General features: G+C 41.0%; 1 protein-coding gene across 4 annotated transcripts in view; it reads right to left on the reverse strand.

Annotated features, from left to right (window-relative positions):
• ADGRG2 (adhesion G protein-coupled receptor G2) overlaps positions 1–25,782 on the reverse strand; it is a 61,521-nt gene extending 35,739 nt beyond the window's left edge. For 2 of the 4 annotated variants that reach the window (XM_068684170.1, XM_068684163.1), the window contains exons 1-3: positions 25,200–25,330; positions 13,606–13,724; positions 6,762–7,379 (exon numbers count right to left, since the gene is read on the reverse strand). In XM_068684170.1, coding sequence (XP_068540271.1) covers positions 6,762–7,379; positions 13,606–13,724; positions 25,200–25,315 — 853 coding nt within the window. In that variant the 5' untranslated portion in view covers positions 25,316–25,330. Of the gene's footprint in view, positions 1–6,761; positions 7,380–13,605; positions 13,725–23,654; positions 23,926–25,199; positions 25,331–25,556 lie in introns of those variants that run through there. The other 2 variants (XM_068684176.1, XM_068684185.1) reach the window with 2 other exon arrangements.
• Between the last annotated feature and the right edge of the window lie 575 nt (positions 25,783–26,357).

A 26,357-nucleotide genomic window follows, 5' to 3' on the forward strand; every position in this document is an offset into this window, starting at 1 on the left:
ACAAGAAGGGGTGTTTCTCAAGGAAAAGGCAACTCCGTTCAATGAGATAAGCACCGGTTTCTGTTCCTACCACGCATCATTAGAAGTGAAAGCAGCAAATCCCTTACCATCTTCCTACCACTTAGCACTGTTCTAACATAAAAAGCTGGCTACGTCAAGATTTGTGAATCATGTCGATGTAGGCAGAGGAAACTGCTCCAGTGGTATGAAACCAGTTCAGCAACTCTTGCCATTGCTCCACACCGCAGCTGTAAAAAGCTTACCTGGGAACCAGAATTCCTTGCATGGTAACAACCTTCATTTCCCATAATGACTTCTCAAGACAATGGGAATCAGCGCAGCCTTAGCAGCTCCGGTCTGTTAGGACACTAAATCCATCAACAGCAGTACTTAAGGCTAGGTCCACAAACCAACGTAGCTCTGACAGCACCAAACCTGTGAGCATTAGGACCTCTAAACTTCATCTCTACGTTAGGCATTGTAGACATCCCCAGGAGAGAGGGATTACAGGGCAACATTCACAACTGCCCATAACCTGTAGTCCTTTTTGGAGATGAAGTGTCTACCTTTGGGTTACAGGTCCCAACTCTAGTTAATATATACATATATAAATATGTGTGTGTATATATATATACATACATGTGGGTGTGTATATATATATATATACACACACATATATCTCGACAGCATTCCTTAGCACAAGAGATCGTAACTATCAGTTTACCTGCTCCTTTAGGATGGGACAGTCTCTGCATGTCCCCCTGAGCTTTTTGCCAAACGATGCAAAATTCAAAAATGAATTCAGCCAAAGGGAAAGGAAGAGAGAAGGCTTTGTAAACAGTAGTCAAGATGGGAAAGGCATGATTTGGGTTCTGGTCCCTGCACCAAAGGCATGGTCACTCACAGCATGCCCTTTGTTCAGTAACTTTTAGAAATAGGATACAGAGAAAGCCTTTAAAGCATGAGCAGTATAAAATCATCCACCTACAACAGGGAGAATGAAAAATATCCTTTTCTCCTCCCTACATTAACCTACCTTATGGTCTGTACACTCCTCCTTTAAATTTTTGGAAAGGCAACACCCTCTCTGATTCACCTGTCTTCAGGCAGCCCCCTCTGCCAGGAGGAGCTCAGTTTTTCCAGGGTGGAGGAGTGAGAAGCAGCTAGAACCTGGCTGCAGATAACATCCTGCGAGTACTAACCTACTGGCAGCTGCTTACTGCTCCCCTATCTCAGCAAAACAGTGCTGCTGCTGACTAATATTGTTTTACCTAACATTTCATTATCTCCTTTAAACTTTTGCAGAAACCATTCTTTGAGCAAACCTGTGACAGCAACTTGAGTGTTGTAGAAGGAGAAGAGAATCTGAGCTGTCAGGAACCAGAGCCTGCACCTGGATACTTGCTGTGCCTTCAGCAAGGGCAGGGGATGGCAGAGCAGAGCACGAAGGGTCACGTACGCTGACCTACGCCTCTCAGGAAACCTGGTGAGAGAATGTAAGAGACCGTTCTTTCCCTTCAGGTCCAGATCTGAAATAGGCACTGAACTCTTCCTCAGCAGCAACAGACCTGGACAGCTGTAGAAGCACGGATCGTATCGCTGGCAGAAACACGTACATCTACGGACTTCAGTGTTCTGGGGCCTAGCTGGCAGGTTTATGAAATAAAATACCTAGAATTTTATGTGGATTAAATGAAAAGCATGCCAAAAATGAGAACAGCTTATACCATCTCCCTGGACTATTATTCCAAACCAAAGGCATGTCAGATCTCACAAGGAGATCATGGGCAGAACGTGAATGGAAGGGCACCAAGAAACACCTTGGAGGCTAAGCACTAATGTCTCCCCAGGCTGACACCACAGAATGGCATTAGATGACCAAGACTATGTGTTTCTGAGACCATCAGATTTTGACTTACAAACACACACCAAGATACCAGGAATTGGTAAAAATTAGATTCTTGAACCAAGAAGTGGTAGCAAACTTAGTGCTGAAAGTTTTTCCACTGAAAGATTCCATCGATTCAGGCAGGGAAAATGATTTGCATTGCAAATTCCGATCAGAAATGGGAATGCCAAAATTAAAGTTTTTGGTTTGAACAGATATATTGGATCCCCTTCTGGCTCAAAAAAAAAAAAGTAATTCAAGACATTGTACAATGAAAAGTGAATTCCATGCTGCATTTTTCATCCTTTCCAAACCCTCTTCTAAACACTCTCACAGGCAACAGCTCTCAGTACATGTGGCATTAGTCACCAGCACCAATAGTGCAGCAATTACCCTCCACTTGTATTCAGCGTTACTAAGACACAGAGGTGTGGAAATGCCCCTCATGAACTTGTCCATGAACAAAACTGAGAAGTTTGACCAGCAAAATGTCAAAGTGCTGATGTTCCACAATCCATCTACTTACCCATTTACCCATCTATATGCACCCAGAGTACTACACACCAGCACGTAAAAATCTTCCCCAGCCATGCCACTGCAGACATACTGACCCCTATTGACTTTCTGTGCGAGGTAGATTTTGAGACACGCTGGATAAGTTTATAGGATAAAACTAAGGGCGATCTTAATCCCACATGCTATGCCTCTCATGAGGTAAAGTCTCTCTGAGTCTCAGAGGTGGCAGTATGGAAGGAGGGATGGGTTATCCCTGCTGGTCAGACAGAAGTGAAGGGAACAGTGGAAGCACTTGTTCACACTGCCACTTTGGCCAGTTCATTTTAAGAAACCTTAACAGAAAATTTAGGTGCGCTATTTTTAACTCAGCTTTGATGCTAAACAGGCTATTTTGGAAATTTGCTTACCAACACAGGCTTTATCAAACTCTGATTGTTTAAAGATGTACATTAGAGGCTGAGGTGAATCAAGTCACCTCTTCTCCTGTAGGCTGATTTCCAAAAAAATATCTCTTTGGTACCGCAGAAGACGGAGCCAGGAGAACAAAGAAAGGGAAGGTCAAACATGCATTCTGTTAATAGGTACAAAGTAGAGCTGTACGTGACTCATCAAACAGGCACTCCAGAGTTATGTATTTTTCCCCGTCACATCTATTTACTTCCTTCAAGAGCTTCTAGAGATTTCTATAGCACCGTGTCCTTACAGTTCAAAAAAGAAAATGGTACTGGGGTAAATAATTTCTTTTTTTTAATCTCCAGCTTCCATAAGCCACTCAGTAAACACAACAATACGGCCCAAAGTTTGGTACCCAACAGGCTGCAATGCAGCCTGGACAAGTGGCAGCTACATTTCAACCTTCTGCCTGAGCAGGTAAAGCCCTGGGGCTCCAGCCTCGCTTCCTGGAAAGCTGATTCTGTCATCAGAAACGTAAACAGCTCACAAAATCTTTAAAAGAGATTATATGAGCCTAAGTCACACCTCCTACTGCTCGTGCCTCCAAACCAGAGCTGTAGCTCACGCTGAAATTTTCCTCACCCTTGAGCATTCAAGGGCAAAAGAGTCACGCGGGGTGCTGGCGACTTCCCATCGACATTAGTTTGTTCCCACAAGCCTGGAGACCTCCTCCAGCAACATCAGTAACAGGTTGATCCATACAGGCAGTAAAAAGGACACATGGAAAGAAAAGAACACCACCTTAATCTTAAAGGTTGGGCAGGATGGTTTAGAAAAATTAAAATGTCGCAATCCAACATTGAATTGTATTTATGCAAAAAATGCAACCAAAGGCTACAGACCTTGGAATCCTGTTAAATATTAGGGCACCGGTCCCACAACTGAGGTGATACCTTCACATCCAGTGACACTACTTTAATTATGCCACTGGTCATGTATTTCATTTATTCCTTGAAATCTGTAAAAGATACCCTGTCATCTCTGTGCTCCTTGCATAAATACACAGTGTAACAGTTTGGATATTTATATTTGGGTTAAGAATGTTACTGCTTAATATGTAACTGAAATGATTAATGTTTAAACAGTAAACTTCTTCCAGTTGTCAAGTTACTACTAAAGGTGACTTGCAAATACCCCATGCAAAAAATGACAGTGACACTTGTTGCTCACAAATGATGAAAATTTCTTTGCAAGCATTTTGCATTTTAAACTGACCCATTTTTGTATGTCATTGTATTCTCCTCAATCACCCAGAGCTTTGTATTTCTTAGTACCCTTTTTTTCTTGGATTTTGCGGAGACTATAGTGTTATCACTCACGTTGTCCACATTAAGGTCTGTAGCAAAACAGGAATCAAAAAGCAAACTACTTTGCAAAAGTTCAGCGTGTCTTTTGAGTGTTTATCATGTGTGTAAATCTTACCAGAATGAGGACTCTGGTCCTTCTAAGACCTAACATGGATAAGAAGCAGCTAGGCAAATTCTTGGTACTCTGAATAACCATTATAAAAATACATGATAAGACCAAAAGAAAAAGGTATAAAGAGTCAACAAAAGGAAAGGCAGAAAAAAGGAGGTAAAGAAACAAGCTGGTAACGTGACACTAGGTAAATCTAAACTCATTAATGGAGTGAGTCAGTGCCTACGAGACACCAAGTAGATAATGGCTCACACTGCACGAAGATCTTGAGAAATCACAGAAATCACGGTAACCCTTGACTTTTTACAAACTGTTGCTTTATGTAGGCACAAAAAGCCCACTGGATCGTGACAAAATTCTAAAACTTGTCCTCTGGCACAATTATGACCACCATCAATCACATCCTTTTCACCTCGTCTGTCTGCACAGGAAGCACAGCCCTTGCCAGTTATATTCTTTGCAGCTGCAAAATCGGGTCTTCCAGAAGACTTACTATTCTTAGTCCTGCTGCTTTACCAACAGCAGACAAGTCCCACAAACCAGATAATTTTTTACACAGGAAGACCGAAGAACTTTTAGAAAGAAATCCAGTTGTAAGGATTGGACCTACTAGGACCATCAGTTCAAGTTGCCTTACACTATTATATACTCCTCCAGTCAATATTTCTTCTTTGTTTAACCGTTGTACTGCTATTTACTAAGTATGTGCCTTTCACAGGATGACTTTTTCTGGAGGGAGGGGAGGCAATTGGCAAAAATGCATCCATGCCTGACAACAGGCAAATACACTGTTAAAAAAAAAAAAAATCGAGTGAACTTCTATTTGAAAAGTTGTTATTCTTCCAAGTTACCTAGAAGAGATAACTTAAGTTTGGCAGCAGAGATTGCCTCTTGTACTGAAACAGAACTCTGCCAGCAGAATTAAAGTTCAGTTTGGCTAGGCAACAAGAGCTTTGGAAACCTTGCACAGTCACTAGAGATCTCCAGCTGTTAGACAAAGGATTCCACAACCCCAGAAATTACTTATCCTAAAATCACTAAGCATTTGTGACTGGGGCTGGGTGTTGCCTAACCTAAATGTCCTGAGATGGTCAAGGATGCTCTGCATTCAGGGCAGAATGGGCTAGAACTGGAAGCAAGAAAGTAACCAGACACACCACTCTGACCAGGATTAAGTCTGCTATCTGGAAGGATCTCTCTCAAACCTTCCTTGTACCAGCCTTTTTGTCTGGTAGTCAGAATGTTCTCCCTCTCAATCCTAGGGCTGCATTCCTTCAAACACAATCACACAAGAGCAAAAGACAGACATCCTTTCTTCAGTTCTTCTCTCAGATCACCTAACCCAACAGAGAAGATGTGCTCCCAGCCATCAGTCCAGCAGTCCAGCAGAAGCATTTCATTTGTTATGTGACCCGACGTTAAAGGCATCCACCATGGGGCCTGGTTTGTCTGAGGGTTTTCTCTCTCTCCCAGAAAAAGAAGTCTGCACACCCTATTTTCATGCCCTTCCTACAACTGAAAAATACCCGGTGGTCAAGGAGTGATTTTAATATTACACAGTTAAATAGTATTTGTTGGTTTTCACAAGATGGGTAGGTACAGTTTTTAAGGACAGAGATGATGAAGACTAAAACTGGTGCCACAGTCTGACTGAAGCACATATGCTATGTAAGAGTTTTAAGAATCTAGTGAGCTAATCACATTAAAAACTCTGAAGGCCTTGGGGATTATACCATTTATTGTAGCTCATAAACGGGATCCTACCCAAATTTGATTAAAGTTTGTCTTTTATGTCAGTAGAAAGGATGGCAAAAGCTAGAAAGAAGATTATTCTCTTGCTTTTACTCTATTTCAAGTCTATTAAAACTCAATTTCTCTGACAGTCAAATTTTGTTTTGTTTTAAAGGTTTTCATGGTTCTTTTTCAGGTCAGAGAGGAATTTTGAGAATGGTATGGGAAAACATTTGGTCATTTTAATAAAGGAAGACATTACTGATACAGAAACAAGTAGAAATCTGAGCCTCCAGTAACCTTTAAAGATGTAGACCATACCATGTGCCAATGAAGAAGTGAAAATTTGCACTTGTTGAAGTCCTCACCCTGCAAATGTGCAAAATGAGGACAAGCAATGCTTCCCGCTGTATTTATTCCCAGAACAGAAGGTGTATAAATGAATTAAGATGACATTGACAGAAAGCCCTAATACTCCACGGAGTTTCAGTTGGATGCATCCTCCTCTCATTGCCATTACATGGACAGCAGACAGACACAAATGTTGGAGCAAGTTGGAAGTCTTCAAAAAGCATAGCAGCAATCCTCTAAATCTGTACGAAAGCTGTTGAGAGCTGCAGATCCCCACATGATTTCTTTAAGCATTTAGTTAGAAATTACCAATGGACAAAGACTTTGGAATAGAAATATTAGAAACATTGAGATCGACTTTTCACAAAAACTATTTTAGAAACAGGGGTGTGATGGTACTTACCACATGGCAAAGAGTTATCCTCTTCTATTGTCGTATTATAGACCCAATCCTCCTTTCTCCAGCGCACAACACTACCATCTCTGCAGTCCTTGGCAAGTTTTATATTTGCTTTATCCCACATTCTGAACATGTACAGCTCCCCAGCCATACCCAGGTTAGGTGACGTCGCTGTACCTGGCAGCCTTGCACAGCCAAGTAAAAACTGCCCTTTTCCAGGGAGATCCATTTTTTCAGGTAGCTTCTTGTTTCCTTTTTTTGTTCCATTTATGAATAACTTTACCTCCTTGTCTTCACTTTTCCACTGGATACATATTTGATGCCAGGTATTTTCATGAAGCACTACTGTCATATTTATTTGAGTTCCAAACAACCATATCCCCAATTTACCACGATCTCCGGTAAGTCCAAGATCATACTTATTTGCAGAGAAATTGCTGGTAGGTGTTTCTTGATTGTACACATATGCTGTCCAGGGACTACTCGAGGAATTTAGCTTGAGGCTCACACAAACAGTGAATTCTCTCAAGGAAAGCAGAGAAATTCTTGGTGACATAATCCAAGGATCTTCACATTCGGTCTTAAATACTGCTTTGTATCGTCCTAGGAAATCCTCATGATCTAAATAAAGAAAAGGTGATTTGTAAAATTACTTCTTTTTTTGAAAGGATCTTCTATATGAATGTTATTCAACCATGTAGTACGTTATTTGGTATTTACCTAAGAGTTTTCAAATGACATATTATCAAACATTTTCATATCCTTCTCGTAAGCTATTTTTTGCAGTGGGGAAGCAACAAATTTGGAGGCAGTTAATCAATCCTAGCTTCTCAAGAAGGCTTTGAGATAAAACTCATGCACAAGGAGAAGTACAATCATGTAGCTCCCTAACAAGGCACTCAAACTACAAGCAGGAGGCAAAGACAGAATCACGTTCCAGTTCCTATTGCCAAGACCACACAGGCATTTTGCATTTAATAGATAGTGAATAAAATACAGACACAGAGTTAGAAGAAGGAACTATAAGTCTTACTGCCTTCTCATCTCCCAGACTTGCATGCTGCTTTTCTGAAAAATGTCGTGCTCCTTTGTGCTTTTTTTAAAAAACAAACAGACAAAACAAAACAACAAAAAACACACCCTGAGATACTGGCACAGCTTCAGCAGGAAAGGTAGAAAATAGCCATACTAAGAAGAGAATGAGCTTGGGTAAATTTCAGGAAATGTGGCTTGGAGTCCTTGCTTTGTTTTAAATTTAATCCCATCCAGCCCCCCCTCCCAGTTCTCTAACAGAGCATTTAGTTGCAGAGACATCCAGTCTACGAATCCCACATCTGCTTAGGCAGAGATGGCAACCCGGAGTTTAACCATGAAAATACACAGAATTTTAGGTGCTAACTGTAAATTTACTGATGAAAGCAAAGTGTCAGGCTATGCCAACACTTGTAAAAACAGCAGTGCCGTGGAATACCTGAACTACTTGAACCTGATCTTAATTGTTAAGTTCTTGTTGATGCCTCATTTCCTCCTTTGTCCCACTACAGGTAAGTACAGGCTTTTGTGGCTGTAGACGTAAACTCTCTGGAGTGGGGACTGACTCTTCACTTCTGAAAAAAAGGCACATCCCAGCTATACAATCATTATCATGATTGCTTGCTTTATTGTGCACCCATCAGCAACAACATGAATCCAAACAAAAAAAAACCCTCCTGTGGGATGTGTAAGGGAATTATGGGAAAATGAAACAGCGTGGTAGATGCTCAAGCTCTATAAAAGAATGCATTACTGATAGCTTTAGGAAGGCATTCATTTATCAATATATGCAGAGCTTTTATGTACCCTCCAGAAAAGGTATGTGAGTAATCACGACTGAATCATAGCAGAGTAACCTTGGTCAATATACAAATAAAGTTTTCTTTTTTTTTTTTTCATTAGCTCCCCCGTGAAAAGACAAACCTTGAGGCAACTGGGATCCAGGCTTTCTTTTCAAGGAGTGTCCTATTCATAGCCCTAGCTAGCTGTCAGGGTCACTGCCCGCTCTTCTCTGATCATCTCAGCCCACCAGCTTTCCTCAGGCCAATTCTAAATCAGGAATTTGCTCGAATTTTGTCCCTCGATCCTGGGGCTGCCAAACTTCTTTTTCAATAGCAATGAAAAACACGAAAACATTCCTAATTGTGGCAACTCCAGCTTGATACATACAAGCTACCAGAAAAAGTTTTAAGCAAAATATTTATTGATCCATTTTCATGGAAAGTCACTGATAATTGCTCTTGTGACATACTAGAGCTCGGAGATTCCCTATGTGATGTTAATTAGCAGAAGCTTGCAGGCATCTTTCACAACCCTGAATCATTCCTAAAGTTCAGCATACACCACGGTAGTGCCATGCAAAGCTAGAGACCAAGCGGACCTGAAGAACTCTTGAGGATTCAGGCCAGATCAAGTGAAATTCCTAATTAGTGGAGAGTAGATTTTTAATGGTGAGATTATGCTTAGCATTGTTCTACACATCCTGGCAATGGGTAAGTGAAACAGACTTGTTCTAATGAGAAGCAATAGAACTACTTCCCCCCCTCCACCACACCCTAAAGCATGAGTTCACTCATTCACTTTGGCCATTTGTCAGAGTGCATCAGGCAAAATCTGGTATGCTCAGCAAAGAACAGTTCAGCGTAGAAAACTAGTTTTTAAAATGTGACTTAAAAGCTGGGGTGAGGAAGACTGGGTGGGGGAAATGTCCCAGAAGTGGAGTTTTTTGGATACAGACTCAAATGTACCCTTTTTAGTAAAACTCAGGCTGCAATTAAAATCAATCTTTTACTTTCCAGTTTGGACAGAGCACAATGAATATGACTATATGAAGGAAGCAGAGAGCTAGATGCACAGTCACATGCTAACAATTGTGACATAGGCCCCCTAAAGAAAAATAATTGCTTAACTTTTTCACTACTAAGTAGGAATTACACTGGAGGTTTTGAAAGATCTTATGTAGCTGCTGTTCCTCATCGCGCTTACGTCAGCAATTTATTTGCATGAATCAAATGCCCTCCAAAATTCCTGTAAGCAAGACTGAGTATACAGACATTGCCAAAGTGACTGGTGAAGGAAGTCTCCTGACACAGCTTCAAAACATGCAGTCACTGTTAACAATCCAGGATCCCTTTATCTTTCAAAAATTTGAAGTCCTTGTCAATCAAAACATATGAAGATTGAGATATGAACAGCAGACCTAACTTTGGAAGTGAACAAATTCCGAGAGAGGCTTGATTTCATGTTAGGCAGGGCTGAAAAATCATAGCACATTCTTTACAGGTGCTTGACACTACGAAGTTTTCAAGGTAGCCAAAGTGCAAGCCAGACATATACAAGCAGTTTGGAGAAACAAGCAGTTTGGAGAAACATGAAGCTTCAAAGAGGACATGAACTTGCAGATGACGGCTGTCTTAATGCAGGTAACCAAGAGAAATGGAGCCAAACGAGATCAATCCTGCTGATGATTCTCCTACACTGCTTTGTGTCGTTCAGGAAGACTTCTGTTGATCAGTACGCAAGGCCAGATGAATTAGTTTAAAGGAACAAAAGAGTTTACTTAGAGAGATCTACCCTTCATTATTTAAAGCCTTGAAGAAACTGGGATGTCTGGAACACTTTGTCCCAAACAGTTTGTAAAAAAAAAAAAAAAAAAAAAAAAAAAAAAAGTGTCAAAAAGTGGTGCCAAAGCTAGAGACCTGATACTAATCTTGTTTGAATTGTTATAGCAAAGGCTTTAAAAACATCATGTGGCCAGTCGATCCAAAGAACACTGAAAAAGCGCATAAGAAATCATAACCACAATCAGAAAATGCATTTCAGTGGTCCAAGTGGAACACACAGCACAGCACTAAATTAGTTAGAAATTAATTATCAACATCATCTTAGCTAGGTCTGTTAGATATGTGGGTGGATGCAATACAAGAAGGATTACTTCTTCATTACTTCAAAGCCCTGGAAGTTCTGTTAATGATCGTTTATTTTCTCTGGTACTTTTGGGATGTGGCCCACCCTTGACCCTAGAAGTGAGGAGCTGGAACTGGCTGTCCTTCGCCAGGGGCATTCTGAGCTTACGATTAGTTCCTGTGGGTCCAGACAATACAAATCATGTTTGGAAACCTGCCCGTCCAATGTACCTTTATCACCACTGCACAGAAAACATTGCATGGGAGAAAGAATGTTCCAAAAATCTTCAGATTAAGAAAAATAAGCACAAACCACCAGATGGAGTCAAGGAAACTCCATCCAGTAGGAACTAGGGTCTGACATTTCATGGACATTTGCTGTACTCACACACTTTATCTATTTCAGAAATGCAAATTGTTGCATTTCATCTCTAACAGATGCAAGCACTGGGGTTTTCACCCTCACAAAAACTAAGAGTATTCACTTAAGCGTGCTCTCTCAAGCACTAGAAAAAATCCTTAAGTGCATGCATATACTTTCAAACATTTAAAACAACCTTTTTCCTTTTCAAAAAGTAAAACAGAAGTGAAACAGAAATGCAACCTCTCTTTCTTCAAAAATTTCAGGTCGTAATAACCGGTATCTCTAGAAGAGATGGTCAACCATAGGTAATAAGAATTAGGCCTGTAGGATTCTTTCAGTACATTAACAGCTATCATTTTCCTTACATTACTGTCGTGGTTTAACCCGGCCGGCAGCTAAACACCACGCAGCCGTTCGCTCACCCTCCCCCCTCCCTCTCTGGGACGGGGGAGAGAAATGGAAAGTGAAGCCCGTGAGTTGAGATAAAGACAGTTTAATAAGACAGGAAAATAATAATAACAATAATAATAATAACAATAGTAATAATAATAATACAATGGTGATAATAGGAAAGTAATAATAATATGTACAAACAAGTGATGCACAATGCAATTGCTCACCACCCGCTGACCGATGTCCAGCCTCACCCCGAGCAGTCCGGCCCCCTCCCCCCGGCTAGCCACCCCTATATATTGTTTAGCATGACGTCAGATGCTATGGAATACTCCTTTGGCTACTTTGGGTCACCTGTCCTGGGTCTGTCCCCTCCCAGCTCTTACTGCACCCCCAGCCTGCCTGTTGGCAGGACAGAGCAAAAGGCTGAGATGTCCTTGGCTTAGTATAAGCACTGCTCTGCAACAATTAAAGCATCGGGGTGTTATCAGCACTCTTCTCATCCTAAGCCAAAACACAGCATTCCACCAGCTACTAGGAAGAAAATTAATTCTGTGCTAACTGAAACCAGGACAATTACTAATAGCTACTATATGAGTGCAATTGAGCATTAGTTCAGTTGCGTCTTCCCTTCAGTCTAAACAGTCATGTGTTTATGCATATGCACAATCTGGCTTTTAACCAGTAACAACATCCATTAATTCCTGTACATGTGTTTGCCACCTGTAACACATTTGGGTTGTTACACTCCATTAAAATGACATCATAAAAATCCTGATGTATTCCATCTAGAGCTGATAGCTGTTCTTAATAGTAAGTTTAAACTTTCTACATATGGGTCACTTGATTCTGCTGAACGTCTTGGAAATCCGAAGCTAACAGCTGTTTCCTCAAAACAAATTTTGTCCCTCGTTTTCATTCACAGCTCTATTGAGATATATGGGGATAAACTACATCGTATTATCCAGTGTCCTATTCATCAGGAGGAACACAGGCAGTTCTTCCCTCTTCCTATTTCCTGGAGAACACAAACATACGTTGTCACCTTAGTTGAGAAAGGAACTGAATAAAGATGCTGCTGACAATGCTAACAGCCTAAAACCTAAACAAAACAACAGACAAGCAAACAAACAAGAGTGTGGAACCATAAATAAACCCTTGTATCAGTTTATATCTTCTGGAAGGATTACTGTCTGGCAAGTCAAGCATAATTAAAAGACAAAATCCCTCTTTGCTTGCTTCCTCAAAACTAGCAGTTGAACTGTTGGAAACTCTGACCTTCTGGCGTACAATAACATGCACAACACAGGAGGCAGCTCTAAAACTAAGCATTAAGTAAGCAACAAAAAAACTCCTGTAATTTTGTAATATTCCAGGCCCGACACTGGCATGATTAATGCATTAAACACTATCAGTGCAAGAAGTTTTACAAATGACATGCACTGTATCAGTTGAGGTCCAGAGTAGTGAGACTTGCACCTGCCAGCTTACAGAACAACAATAAACACAGATTTGCTGCTTCTACTGTACCTCATACACAACAAACATCACCATACCAGTTATTCAATTTCTACTAGAAATGACGAGAAGTATTTATTTTTCATTTAGTGTTATATAAAAAGCATACAAAGCATACAAGGTTGAATTTGAATATATCATTTCTGTTACATGTTTTGGACCTTATTATCTTTTCCATAGCCATATTCAGATCCACAGCCAGAAACAATGCAGGACCTTCTTAATGTTCCTATCTGCACTATGTACAGTGAAGCTAAAAGGATCTTGAGATGTTCATGAAAGAGAAGTATAAAACATTTAATAGAGGCTCTGTAATGGTAACAATGCCATTTCAAAAAATTGCAAGAAAGTAGTTTGTCTTGTTATCATGTATTGTATTTATATTCTTTCCTCGTCCATAGACCAAAATAAGTTACTACTGATGACTTCTTGTGAAAACAAATACTGTGAATTTAGGGTTTGTATATCCCAAGTGAGCATTGTTTTAATTCTTGCTAAAGACAATTGTTCCCTTTGATTTCAACAGGGCAGAAACTTGTTCTGTTCTGAATATATCCAGAAGTCCCACTCACCAAGACTAACATTGCTCATTTGGAATACCAACACTAGATGAATCAGGAAAAATGTGTCTTACCTTTGCCTGCTGTAGCCAGGAACAAATGAAGTAAAAGGACTGCTAGAGCAATCCTGAATCTCAATAAAACGTGCTGTATTCTGCCAACACAGCAGTGCTGTTTTCCCCAGGAAACCATTCTAGAAGAAAAAAAATGACTAAGTTAAGCATAGTGACTATAAAAAACATAGGTGCACAAGCATGACGAATGACTCCTGGTTTCCAACCAAGGAGTGCAATCTTTTCAACACTGTTATACTATTGGGCATACATAGTACACAAATACACAAACACTCTGTAGAGTGCTGGCAAGTCACCAGGAATGAAAAAGCTGCTTGCTGGAGGAAAAAGAAACAAAACACTCAAGCTCTAATTCTCTGAAGAATCACAAATACATCAGATCACAACCATGAGTCCTTCCACAAGTAAAGCTTTCAATATCTGAAAAGCAAACAAACAAACAAACAAACAAAAGCAAAACACAAACAAAACAAAACAAACACAGAAGAAATAGCCTGAGGAGCTTTTCCAAAAGCTTTGTTAATTTCAGAAAGTATATGGGAAGCATGTCTTTGGGTCCCCACCCACAGGTTCTATTACCTGACACTTTAATAGTCAAAGTGTGAATCCCTACGGAACACACAAGACTTTGATTCCCAATCCTCGTCTCATTCTCAAAGTAAAAAGTTACTGCAAAGCTCAAAAAAATTAAAAACATCAAAAGTCACTGTGTGCAGAACGTTCCTGGAGTATATCATCAAAACCTGATTCCTCCACATCTCTTCCTAGGGATGGCTGCTTCAGGTGAGCAGTGGGACATGGTGCTGAACCTGCCTCCTACTATACGATACAACACTCTATGAAATGATGCATTTTTAGTCAGATCCTTGCAAAAAAAAAAGTACATTTTTTGGATATTTTGCATGCTGAAAGAACGATTAAGTGAAACATTCATGTGGTTTTTGAATGCATTAGCTCTTCAGCGAAGAATTTTAGAGACTCATAGTACAAGTGATGCAATGGTTGATTCTTAAGATAAATGCAAAGCAGTAAACGTGATATATTTATTATATATCTTTTATGTATCAGCTTTATGGCAGATCAGAGCATTCTGCATGACACCAGAAGTTTAATTTGGCCATCATGAGTTTAGTGGATTTATGAGTGTATTGATTAGCACTGGAAAAAGTTTGCAGTCATAGCACCTGTAAACTTTACTGCATTTTTGTACATGCTACATCAGGCTTCAACAGGTTTCCCTATTTGGGAACCGTGAACTGTGAATTCCTTCAGGTGTTGTAAATTCATGCTAAGGTTGGAGCTAAACCGATTTTTTTCAAGCTTTTATATTAATGTAAATATTTATTAGCCTAAAATGGTTACTATGGGCTGAACACTCCAAGTAAAATGCCTTGGGAATAAACTGAGAAAGAATAAGTGAGTGAAGTTGCTAGGTAATCAACACTTTGGAAATTGATTAAAATTACATGCAAATAAATTACACAAACATAACAGTGTAGCACAGAACACAAAGTAATGGCTTTATAAAAATTAGAACTGTGCAACATTACTGCCAGCCAGTGTTTCCACCAGTTACACAGTACGTGATATTTCTAGCAGAAAAGTTAAATCATACTGATTGTATTGAAGCAGGCTGATCTAGATGGTGACCATAGTGTTTCCATTTTGCAGATGCTGGATGCCACACTTGAAATTGAAACACTCTAAGGAAATAAGACAAATTGTGGCAATACCATGAAAGACATCTGCATGGGTGCTGCAGATGTTAGTAAGTAGGAAGAAATGCTCCTAATAAAAGGAAAACAAAGATTAAGCATACTAAAACTGAGAGAAAACACATGGTATGCTAAAAGAATGGACACAGTTAACATGGACAATTCTATGCTGGAATGGACCAAACCAGACAAAAATAAACAAACAAAAATAAACAAGAAACTTCAGAAGCCAACTGGCTTTCTAAAGATTTGCAGGAAACCTATCCTATCAGGCATTTCCCAAACCACTGTTCAGCTTGTCCTGAACATCTAAATATCATCTATTAATAAGGCTCTTATGTCCCATTCACATTGCGACTCTTTATTTCTCAGCAGTAGAAACAAGTGACACTAGAATTGGTGTTGTCCTACCATATCACCATGAACAGATAGTTACCATACTAAAGAAGAGATTTCCCCATGAAATGAAGGCATAGATGTGCAGCTTGGATTTGCTTGGAAGTGATCTAATTTGAGATGAGACTGGGAAGAGGGAGTAAACAGAGAAAGCACACAGAGAAAGTAAACAGAGAAAGCACACACAGCTTTTGGTTGCGCGTTTCTTTTAACACTCGTAAATCATATCATAGATGGACCATTCTTGAGGTTGTCAGTCAAAAACACTTGAATCCTACAGATAATAAAAAATGACATGCTTTAACATCAGGTCTTTAGGATAATTAGTGTAATTCTGCTACTTAATTTACTGACTGCAGAGCCCAAAAATACTCAGCGTACAATATTCAGCACCTACAAGTTTAGTAATTGGTGTTGGTAAGTACCAAAGCAAACTCTTGCCCTGTATCCCACATAATCCTGACTCAGAATGCCACTACAGTCTCTGCATCTCTTTTCTTCCTCAAGCCTCAGGTCTGCAAAGAGATGTACATGAAATTAGATGACTAGGACAAAGGTTTACTTCCATACCTTCAAGCATGCCCTCTGTTTGGTCTGGCAGACCTCCTTACGCAATCCCATTAGCGCCTCACCCACTACATAGGACAACTGCATTCTAAGCATCCAAATTTGAGGGTAGGAGCCAAGAAATCCCTGCTTCTAATTTCAGATCTGCCCTGAGTGCTCCGTAGCCCTTAGGAGTTTGAACAGACCTTACTCTAGCTTAGGCATCCCACAGTGAACTTTGCTAATATTTGTCCAGTGATTAAATGAAAGGATGTAATAAATACTTTCCGCACATTTAGATTTTTATCCCCCTTGTTGGGTTTATTTTTTCTGGGCATTGTTCGCACTTCCTGAGATGGGCCTGGCAAAGATAAATGAGGACAGAGGCACAGATTCTTGTTGACAGAATCAAGAATATATCAAGAATCCTGAGGCTATTCAAAGTTATGAATGCAAATTAATGCTCTCAGGGAAGCACTAACAGCCAGATAGGAGCAAAATGAATGAATATGTAAAGGGAAATCCAGACACGGTCACTGCTCAGTTGACTTTTTCAAAGACCTTCAGCATTTGTGCTAGCTCATTATTCGTTCCGGTGTCTAGTGAAAATTACTACAAAAAAAAAAGTTAGGAAATGACATTAGTGCTGTTTTCTTTTTTGCTACAATCTTGTTGACACACTATCAAAGAAAAAGATCCTACTAGCATTGAGAGTTCTTTTTTTTTAAAGCAAGATGTGAAGTAGGATTTCACCACATCTATTGAAATGAGATCATGCAATACATTCCAAAATGTTTGGACATCATGTTTCTGTTAAACCTATTTTCATCCCCTCTTTGTACAGGGATTCTAAAGATATTCTCTTAATTCTAAAAAGTAAATTCATCATAAATATACATTTGTGAACATTATAGACAGGTGTAAGTCAATTTTTTCATTCATTCGTATAACCGAACAATTTCATTGTTCATTACAATAGATTGATAGAGTATGACTCATAAGCCCAGCATGAATCTGCCTAGTTTTTGCAGCAGGAAGAAAAATTTTCACTTGGAAATCAAGCAAATCTAATCAAGTGCAACAGCTCCTGGGTGTAACTACTGAACCACCCACGTGTGGGAAAGAATTCTACACAGAGACCACAGGTAAAGATGTTGTCATAACTTTCTGGTTGTCATAACTTTCTCACTTGCTATTGTCAAATAGCAACTAAGCAACTTGTATTTACAAAGAGCTAACTGCCTGAAGTAGAAGAGAATATTCAATGACTTTCAGAAATTCAGAAAGCAGGAAATAAGAACTGAGGCATAAATCTGTTCCATCCTGTTTCCTCTCCATTGAAAGTGCTGTATTTTGACCAGCGACAGGCTTGTAGCCTTGGTACCCAGGTTTCAGACTACTTATCACAGCTTGTCATTAATTTGAAAGTGACATCAGAATTGGAGGAACTTTCCTTAAAATAAATGAATAAACACACTTTGAAAAATTAGATGGTTGTTTTGCACGCTGTGTTACAAGTTGCAGTTTTGCATTGGCATCACACTCTCCAGAACTTACAGAGGGTACTGGAAACAGCCAGCAAGATGTCTACAGAGGCGTCTGTATTCTTACCATTACTGTTAGCTGCCTTATGTCATGCTATTTTATTAGCTTTCTGATGGCATCGTCCTTCAACACGATGGGAGTTTTGCCTGCCTAAGGAGCACAGTTTCTGCAGGAGCTGTTGCTGAAATCTAACAGACTTACGAGGACAACCACTGTATCAGGAAGCTTGCTGCAGAAGGACAGGCAAAATAGGGCCATGGAGGTCTGTATGCCAAGAGCAACTTACAAGAGCAGGCAAAGAAAATTGCTAAAACCAAGGCCCGTAAGGCATCACTCTGCTGTACCCAGCTTTGTACCTCTGAAAGGTAGGTAGCACTACTTGTAGCTGATGTTTTGCAAGCACTTCAGATCACGAGTCAGTCACCTCGAAGAGGGCTCAGAGGTGCCCAAGGAAAGCAGGCATGCTGAGAGCCCAGTGGGAAGGCAGAGGAGATGGGGGCCAAGCATCTGCAACCAGCCTCCAGGGTGGCTGCCTGGCGCAGCTCCACTCAGCGTGCAGCAAGAGAAACTTGGGCTGCTTTCCAAGTCTGCACCCGCAGTGACCTGTGGGGATGCCCGGCCTTCCTTCAGCCGCTTCTTGCCTTGTGTTAGGTTTTCAGTAGGCTTAAAGGCATAAAAATACAGCTGCTTGCACCGTATTGTACTCCGTTAAGCCAGCTTTTGAAAATGACATTCAGATTTTACACTGCTTGATGAATATATCTATTTACTGGCAGTTGTTAAAATGCAATAAGCTGTTGGTTCTCTCATGCTGAGCTTTAGCCAGAGCAGGTTCTCACAGCCAACGCATAAACTGTTGGTAACAGAAACTCATGTTGGAAATTATAGCCCAAAGCAATCAGTCATTTACTTCTGACTAGGCTGTCCACCTCAGGCTGTTTTGTTCAAATCACACTTATTTCATCCATGGCCACTGGGGCCCAATTTGCCTACTTTCACAGATACCCTCTATTAAGATCTTGGATTTTTAAAAAATGAATTTACCAAATAGAAATGTCTGTTGAGGAGGAGGCTGAGAGAATTGAGGTTGTTCAGCCTGGAGAAGAGAAGGCTCTAGGGAGACCTTACAGTGGCCTTCCAGTACCTAAAGGGAGCTACAGGAAAGGTGGGGAGGGACTCTTGGTCAGGGGGTGTAGGGATAGGAGAAGGGGGAATGGCTTTAAACTGAAAGAGGGTAGATCTATGTTAGATATTCAGTAGAAATTCTTCACTCAGAGGGTGGTGAGGCCCTGGCACAGGCTGCCCAGAGAAGCTGTGGATGCCCCATCCCTGGAGGTGCTCAAGGCCAGGCTGGATGGTGCTTTGGGCCTGGTCTGGTGGGAGGTGTCCCTGCCCATGGCAGGGGGTTGGAACTGGGTGATCTTTAAGGTCCCTCCCAACCCAAACCATTCCGTGACATACTAAAAATCAACGTTAAGATTCTGCCTGTTCTTTTGACAGTCTGCATTATTCAAATCTTTACCAGGTGATAAAAGGCAGAAAAGAGCCAAAGAAACATCATATTGCCCAGGTCTGAGAACTTCTTACTGCCTTTAATTACTTTCAGAAACGGAAGACTACAGACTTCTTCCATCAACCCCTTATACTTTCCAGACTGGAACCAAAATGTAGTAAAGTTTCTATGTTATTTTTAAATTTTGGCAGGAGCAAGTTAGATGTAATAGGGAGGACGCTATGTTGGAAAGTCTTATGTCACTGTGAATTTTGGCACATATAGCATCCACCAATTTAAGAGCAGAAGTAGCACCATCGATTTAAAAATGTAGTTCCAGGTGTTTGGGGTTTTTTCAAATGCATTTTTCCAGAAGACAGTAATAGGATTATTACTCTCTGACAATAGTTTGTTTTTCACTAATTCTATTCATTATTTATCAAAGGCTATAAAGTCAGACATACTATGTTCTACGAAATCCAATCACTTTGTTCAGAACATCAGCTTTTGCTAAAACTGCAACGGTAATGAGAAGAGACAGCTCAAGCAATCTCCAAACAAGTCCTCATGACACGAATCTTTACTCCTTTCAAATGTATTTAATCTTTTTCATAAATTGGCTTACAGAGCGCAGCAAGCTGCTTGGTTACACACACTGGCCCTCTGTAGAACTTGTAACTCAGTAGTTCGTTTCTTAACACAAGTACATGGGAGGAAAAACGCTTGGAGAAATCCATTCTTTTAGTTAGTCTTTGCTCTGCTGCAGGATATCGGTATTAGAAAGATTTTATTTATTTATTTATTTTACAAATACAAGGCTGTGTAAGCCAAGGTCTGCCCTCAGTTACACTCAGAGTTCTCCCCTTATACTTGTGTAAAAGTGTAAGCTTAATCATTATATTTTATGTAAGTGGATTCCTGAGTGTAACACCCTACGGATGGCTCTCCATGATGGCATTCAGTACCATAAAGCACTTTAGGTCCTTAATTGTCTCTTACATTAACTTGTCTCATCTTATATAGCACAAAAATGGATCGGGACAACTTCAAGCAACTGCCTTGCTCTCTTTTACCCAGTGTGGCAATGTTTAATTTCCTCATACCCTGGAGATATGCAAGAGGCCTCTTCCTAGCCCGTATAAAAGTTCTGCACTCTCCAGGAAATCCTCTTCTACACTGTGTACTCCCTCAGGAGAACAGTATTATCTGTGCAGTCTATTAAACCTACCAGAGCAAACGAAAAAGCCCTTCAGTGACAATACCTAAGCAGGTTTCTACTTCAAAGAGTTTCCAAAGTACGGACGAAGTATGACAAGCAGAGATGTAATAAAGTAGTTAATTTGTCACAGGTCCGGTTGCTTCAGCTGCAGACGAGTTAAGTTTACATTTGCATTAGTAATACATTGCAGTATGGAGTAGAGTATATAGGTTTCATGGGAGAAAAAAAAGTGTTCTGCAGAGTTAAAGAACAAAGCAAGCTAGAAAAGTTGTAAAAAAATTACAAGGCTATGTTTAAATTGGCACACAGAAAAAGATTAAAGGAATGCTAAGGATATACCTTGAGCCACGCCAGTAAAAGGGATGAGGAAGAGTGTACAAAGATCTTGGCATTGAAAACAAGACAAATACAGCTTTGCAAAACCTTCCTATTCAGTAACAGAACTTGAATTTGATGGAAGGAAAAGAGGGAAGGACAAAGACTTTTCTAAAGCCAGAATATTCAAGCCACTGAACAAAGCAAGCAGACCGTAAGGAGTCAAGTGAGGGCCAGGGATGACAGGAAGATGACTCTTCAGCTCATGCTTTCAACTTTCCTACTCTTAGAAAATAAAATCTGCAAGTTTCTTTCAGATAACTGTAAGTGAGGGAAAGAAATTAAACAGTTGTTTCTACTAAGTTTACACACTTTCCTTCCTTATTCTCCTTGCTACGTTCTACCAGCCTGCATAACAGCATCACCCCTCAAAATGTCCAATAAAGAAATGAGATTGTGATTTCATCCTGAACTTTATTTTATCGACTTAACAGGTCTCTTGGACCATGCCATTGGAGCTGTTAAAATCTCGTTGGAAACTAAAGAGCACAACGCTTGCTGGAGGGTTTTTGTTCTTTTTTGTTTTGTGTTTTGTTGTTATTTCCTTTTATGTTTTTATTTTTCTTAAAATAAATAAATAACACTTCTCAGCCTGTTTTAATCAACAGCCCAATGGCCAAAATGCATAGTTTGTATCAGAGCAATAAAGCTCAACATTTTTTAAAGATGGATGCACTGAAGCAAGCATCTTCCAGAGCCCTACTACAACTCTGCTTGGGAATATGGTATCAGTATCCTGTGCAGCACAAGGAACTTTGGCACCTCTTTCTTCATGTGGGGTAAATATTTTGGGGTCCTCTATTAAGACATTCTATGAAATGGGGTTAAGCCTTAACACCTTAGGCTCCTCCTTAGGGTACCATGTAAGTCTACAGAGCTCAGAGCCCTGTGGTTGTTCCCTTCAGGAACCAAAGTATCAGCCAATACAGCTGATACAAGTTAGGCAATCCTAACCAACTCCTGAAGACTTGAAAGCAGTCAGACAACAGAAGCTGTTGATTTCAAAGAGACTTCAAACTGATTTAAACCAGCACCATTTCTGTCTTCAGCCCCCACTTACACATCAGCTTCGAAAATTTACTTTTTAGACTCCACATGGTTTCTTTCACCGTCACCACTTCTATAAAAATGCGATTAGCCTTCTTACAAATAAACCACCCTAACCACAATGCTGACTTGCTGAAACACAGATAAGAAAAAAAATGCAATTTTAAATTCAAGTTATATGAGTACTTGGACTATGCTATGAATAAGTAATGAAGGAACAAAGTCCCCTAGACTTCAAAACTTGATGTATTGTAGTGCATTATCAGAAACCCATTCAGTCAACTTATGTCCATATAATTAATTTGGTGCAAAAGAAACAAAGATATTCGAAGTCTGGTGGGGAAGTCAAAAATTAAATGTGGAACTTGGCAACTTTCACAATCAGGCATGCCCAGAAGACTAATAAATCCAGACAACCACAGTGATTTATTCTCTAAAAGCATAAAAGAGATTTTTAAGAGAATATCTAAAACACTAAAACATCAGGAAAAAGATGTTGGGTTTTGTAACACGTGCACAATAATGTTCCTGTAATCAGCACACCTACACTGCTCATTTTCTCACCACTTGTACTGTTTCTGAATGTCTCTTATCTTGTCAAATGTGACAGCTTCTGGCAAACCTACTGATGTATCTTCTGGCCTTAAATCTTCAGTAACTCTTTTAAGGAATGCCATAAATGAGAACATACATAATGCTTCCGCTGTGAGTGGCTCTTCTCTTTTGGCAACTAAGACGTCAACAGACATACTCATGCAAAGTTCAGAAAACAGAAATAATGTGATAAATTCTAATAATTTTCTCTAAATTCTATGGAGTGAAAAAGTATTTTAAATAGATTAGAGGACTTCATAAACTATTTCTTTTCCATACATTGTCTCATCTAGCATAACCGACTTTCTACATTTTTCTGTTAAAACAAATAAAAATATTTAAATTGTGTCCCAAACTAATTTTTTTGTTTTCTCTATGATATATTGAGAACACTATTTCAATAGTCTGCAGAAGAGAACCTAGAATGGAAGAACAAGAACCACTGCGTTAATAAGGCATGAGCTGAAAAACAGCTGCTACATCAAACAGCAAACTGACTTCTAGGCTCCACCACCCACAGATAAAACAGAAAAGACTGAGGCTGGAACTTAAGCTGCCACATACACTTCCAACATCTTGTGTTAGTTCCACTACGTATTACCTGAAATGAAACCGTCCTGAGGCTGATGTAAGTAACACTCAGAGCCTGTGCACCTGTGGCTTATACACTGTGTTCAAGTCACAGCTGGAGACAAATCCATGTGACTCAGGGAGGGAGGAGGCAGAGATCCCTTTTTCTTTGGTCTTTGACTTAATGGCAACTACAAAGGGTTCTTTATCCACCCTGAACAACAATAAGTTTCAAAGATATTTTGGCACAAAAGAAATGCAAGACTCCTAAGCAATTGAGTCCTACTAATTACCATATAATTTATATAAGTCTGTCTTTTCACACAGCAAATATAGATCCTTTCCAAACTGCAATTCCACCAAGAACGTATCACTGGAAAGAAGACCTGCTTAGTCATGAGCACCTGTCTGATAAACCCGAAATGTTTCACTTTGCTCCGTTCTTGTTCACAAGATGAGTAGCACCTACCAGCATTCTGCAACAAATTGTGATTCTCTAGGCATAAGACATAACACATTCACCTAGGCATAACAAAACTACCGGACTTACCATTTATCAGAAAGCTCACAGCTCAGGCCAAGTATAGCATGCCCTATTCATTCCAATTCTTCAGTTGAAGTCAATGAGACTAATTCTATGGTCTATCCTGACTTCGGCCTTCAAATAAGCTAACCTAGCATTGCATTGAAAATATAAAATTCAGAACTCATACATAACAGTCGGTTTTAAAGTCATGCTCTGTTAAGGACACTGATCATAATACATATTAAGAATTAAAAATTGTCAAAATTTAACAACAGTTATTCTCTCATGGAGTCCAAATCTCTCCTGAATCCACCAATACTCTACTGTTATTAGTGGATGACCTGACTACAAGTATTCATTGCCCTAACTGTATAAACTGAGCAATTAACTTGAGAATTGGAATTTAGTCCTTTATTTCTCTCCAGCTGGCTCTAATTACAGACCGATATATTAGGAATACAGGTTTAACATTAAATTTGGATGGCACTGAAGAAAAATCTTGCTTGCAAATGTCATCTGATCTGTGTCATTAGTTTGCTTGATTTTTGACTGCCACTGTAGAAATAATACTACTAACTTGTAGTGTAAGTTGAAAATTGCAGTGGCACTAGTTCATGTCTGAGCAGAAACCCTTTACACACAATTTCTGCCTGCATCTTCTTTCAAAGCATTTTACATTTGAGTTTGTTTTTATTGACAAGTTCTGCATGCTTCCTTCATGAAGACAAGCACTCAGAGACCCTCCTAAGCAGAGAGATGTTTGCTGTTCTTTAGTTTAATTCAACACACGCATTTCCAGGTCACCCCCCACAGGACCAAATCCTGCTCATTCCACTCCTGTGAACATTTACAGAAGTATACTTTCCATCTTTAGGAAGAAACGGCTGAAGCCATAAATTTAAAGCTTAAGAACAGGAAGATCAGCTTGAGCAGCTGTCTTGTAATGATGATGTACGCTGTTAGTTTATGCCAGCAAAGGGATGAAGCCGTACTTTGCGTAGAGACGTGCAATGCCAACAATCCGCACAAGTGACAGAGCTAAAGACCCACGTAATTTGCCTTGGGGCTGAATAACACTTAAACCTGCATGCCAAAGGTTGTAAACTCTCCTCTGGCCCGCGTGGAAGCTCATTCTACCATGTCTTCAGCATGACTATTGCCGATCCCACGTAAGTCCAAACGAGCCCAGGCTTGCTCAATCACACTTTTGATTTGCTGGACGGGCATGCCATCAGAGGGCTGGTGAATTAGTTTACAAACACTTCTTCAGCGCCTTCATGTAAATCAATGAAAAGCAACCAGGCGGTGAAGGCAGCAGTGTTCGGTGCTGTTATAAATACTGCCCGTGAGTGACAGAACCTATATGTTCATAAAGCAAAGCAAAAACCAACACAGCCAGGGAAGGACGCTACCAGCACACTGATCATTCCTCACTCGGTCTAAATGGGCAAAAAAAAAAGACCTAAAAAAGGGCTGTCGTGCACAACAGGTGCCTCTGAAAGCGCGACCCAGCCTAGAAACGCAGCCCTTTAGGAGGGCTCTTTACCATAAACCACGCTCAAACCCTACCGAGGCGCCAGCCCAAGTGACCGGCTTTGGGGCTCACGCGAATGCCTCGCCGGTCTCCATCTCCACCGATCTCCTCGCTGCGTTAAATTTTGGGGTGGGCAGCAGGCGGGACCCATCCTGCCACTACACCCCCTGCCCGCACCCACCTGCTAACCCTCACCCTCCCTGCCCCAACATTCCCCAAACGTTCCCAACGCCCCCAACGCTCCCCCAACAGCCCCCAACGTTCCCCAAATGCCCCCTAGTGATCCCCAAATGTCCCCCAAAACACTCCAATGTCCCCAACCCGTCTCCCCTCGGCGCGGCGCGACCCCCACCCCCGCAGCCGCCGCTCTGCCGGTGCCCAGCCGAGCTCACCTGGCCCCGGGGGACCGCCCGTATCGTCCCGTGTCGTGTCGTGTCGTATCGTGTCGTATCGTGTCGTCCTGTCCTGTGGTGTCCCGTCCTGTGGTGTCCCGTCCCGCCGCCCAGCGCCGCCGCCCTGCCCGCTCAGGCTCCCGGCGCTAGAGGCGCCGCGGCCGGCCCCGGCAGCTTGGGGCAGCCGCTGGCCGCGGCCGGGGGGCGGAGGCAGGCGAGGGAGGTGCTGAGAGAGGCCGGCAGGGAGCCGGGGAGCCCGGCACGTAGCTGAGGGGAGGCGGAGGGGGCACGGCGGGGCTCCACAGCCAGCCCCGTGAGGGGAGGACATGGGTTGGCCCTCGGGGTAAACTGCGCCAAGGCCGCCCCCCCGGCTGTGGGTCTCCACCTCCCTCTTGTTTTTGGGGTGAAGCCTGGCGCCCACTGCATATTTTTAGGGAAAAGCTGGAGATTTAGGGAAAAACAAGTCTTATTCAGTGTTATTGAGGAACAGAAAGGCGCAACATCTACGAACTCCATGGACATGGATGTTCCCCCGGATGCAGGGTGTGATAGTAAGTCCATGGGGGGAGCAGGATTTCATAGAGGCATATATGCAACATAGAGCTGGGGTGAGACGAAGAGGCATGTTTCATTTTGCCTGGGTCTGGGCTGTTCTTTGAGGCTTAGGAGTCCCTTTCTATCAGTTTCTAATGGAACTCAAGCCCAGTGCTTTGGTGGTTCCTCACACAGGAAAAAAAAAACTGAGGCATTTGCTTTCTGTACCTTGGCTAGTGGGATCCGTGCATGTTTAAGTACATCATG

This window comes from Anas acuta, chromosome 1, assembly GCF_963932015.1.
Source record: "Anas acuta chromosome 1, bAnaAcu1.1, whole genome shotgun sequence".
In the NCBI taxonomy this organism is placed as follows: Eukaryota; Metazoa; Chordata; class Aves; order Anseriformes; family Anatidae; genus Anas; species Anas acuta.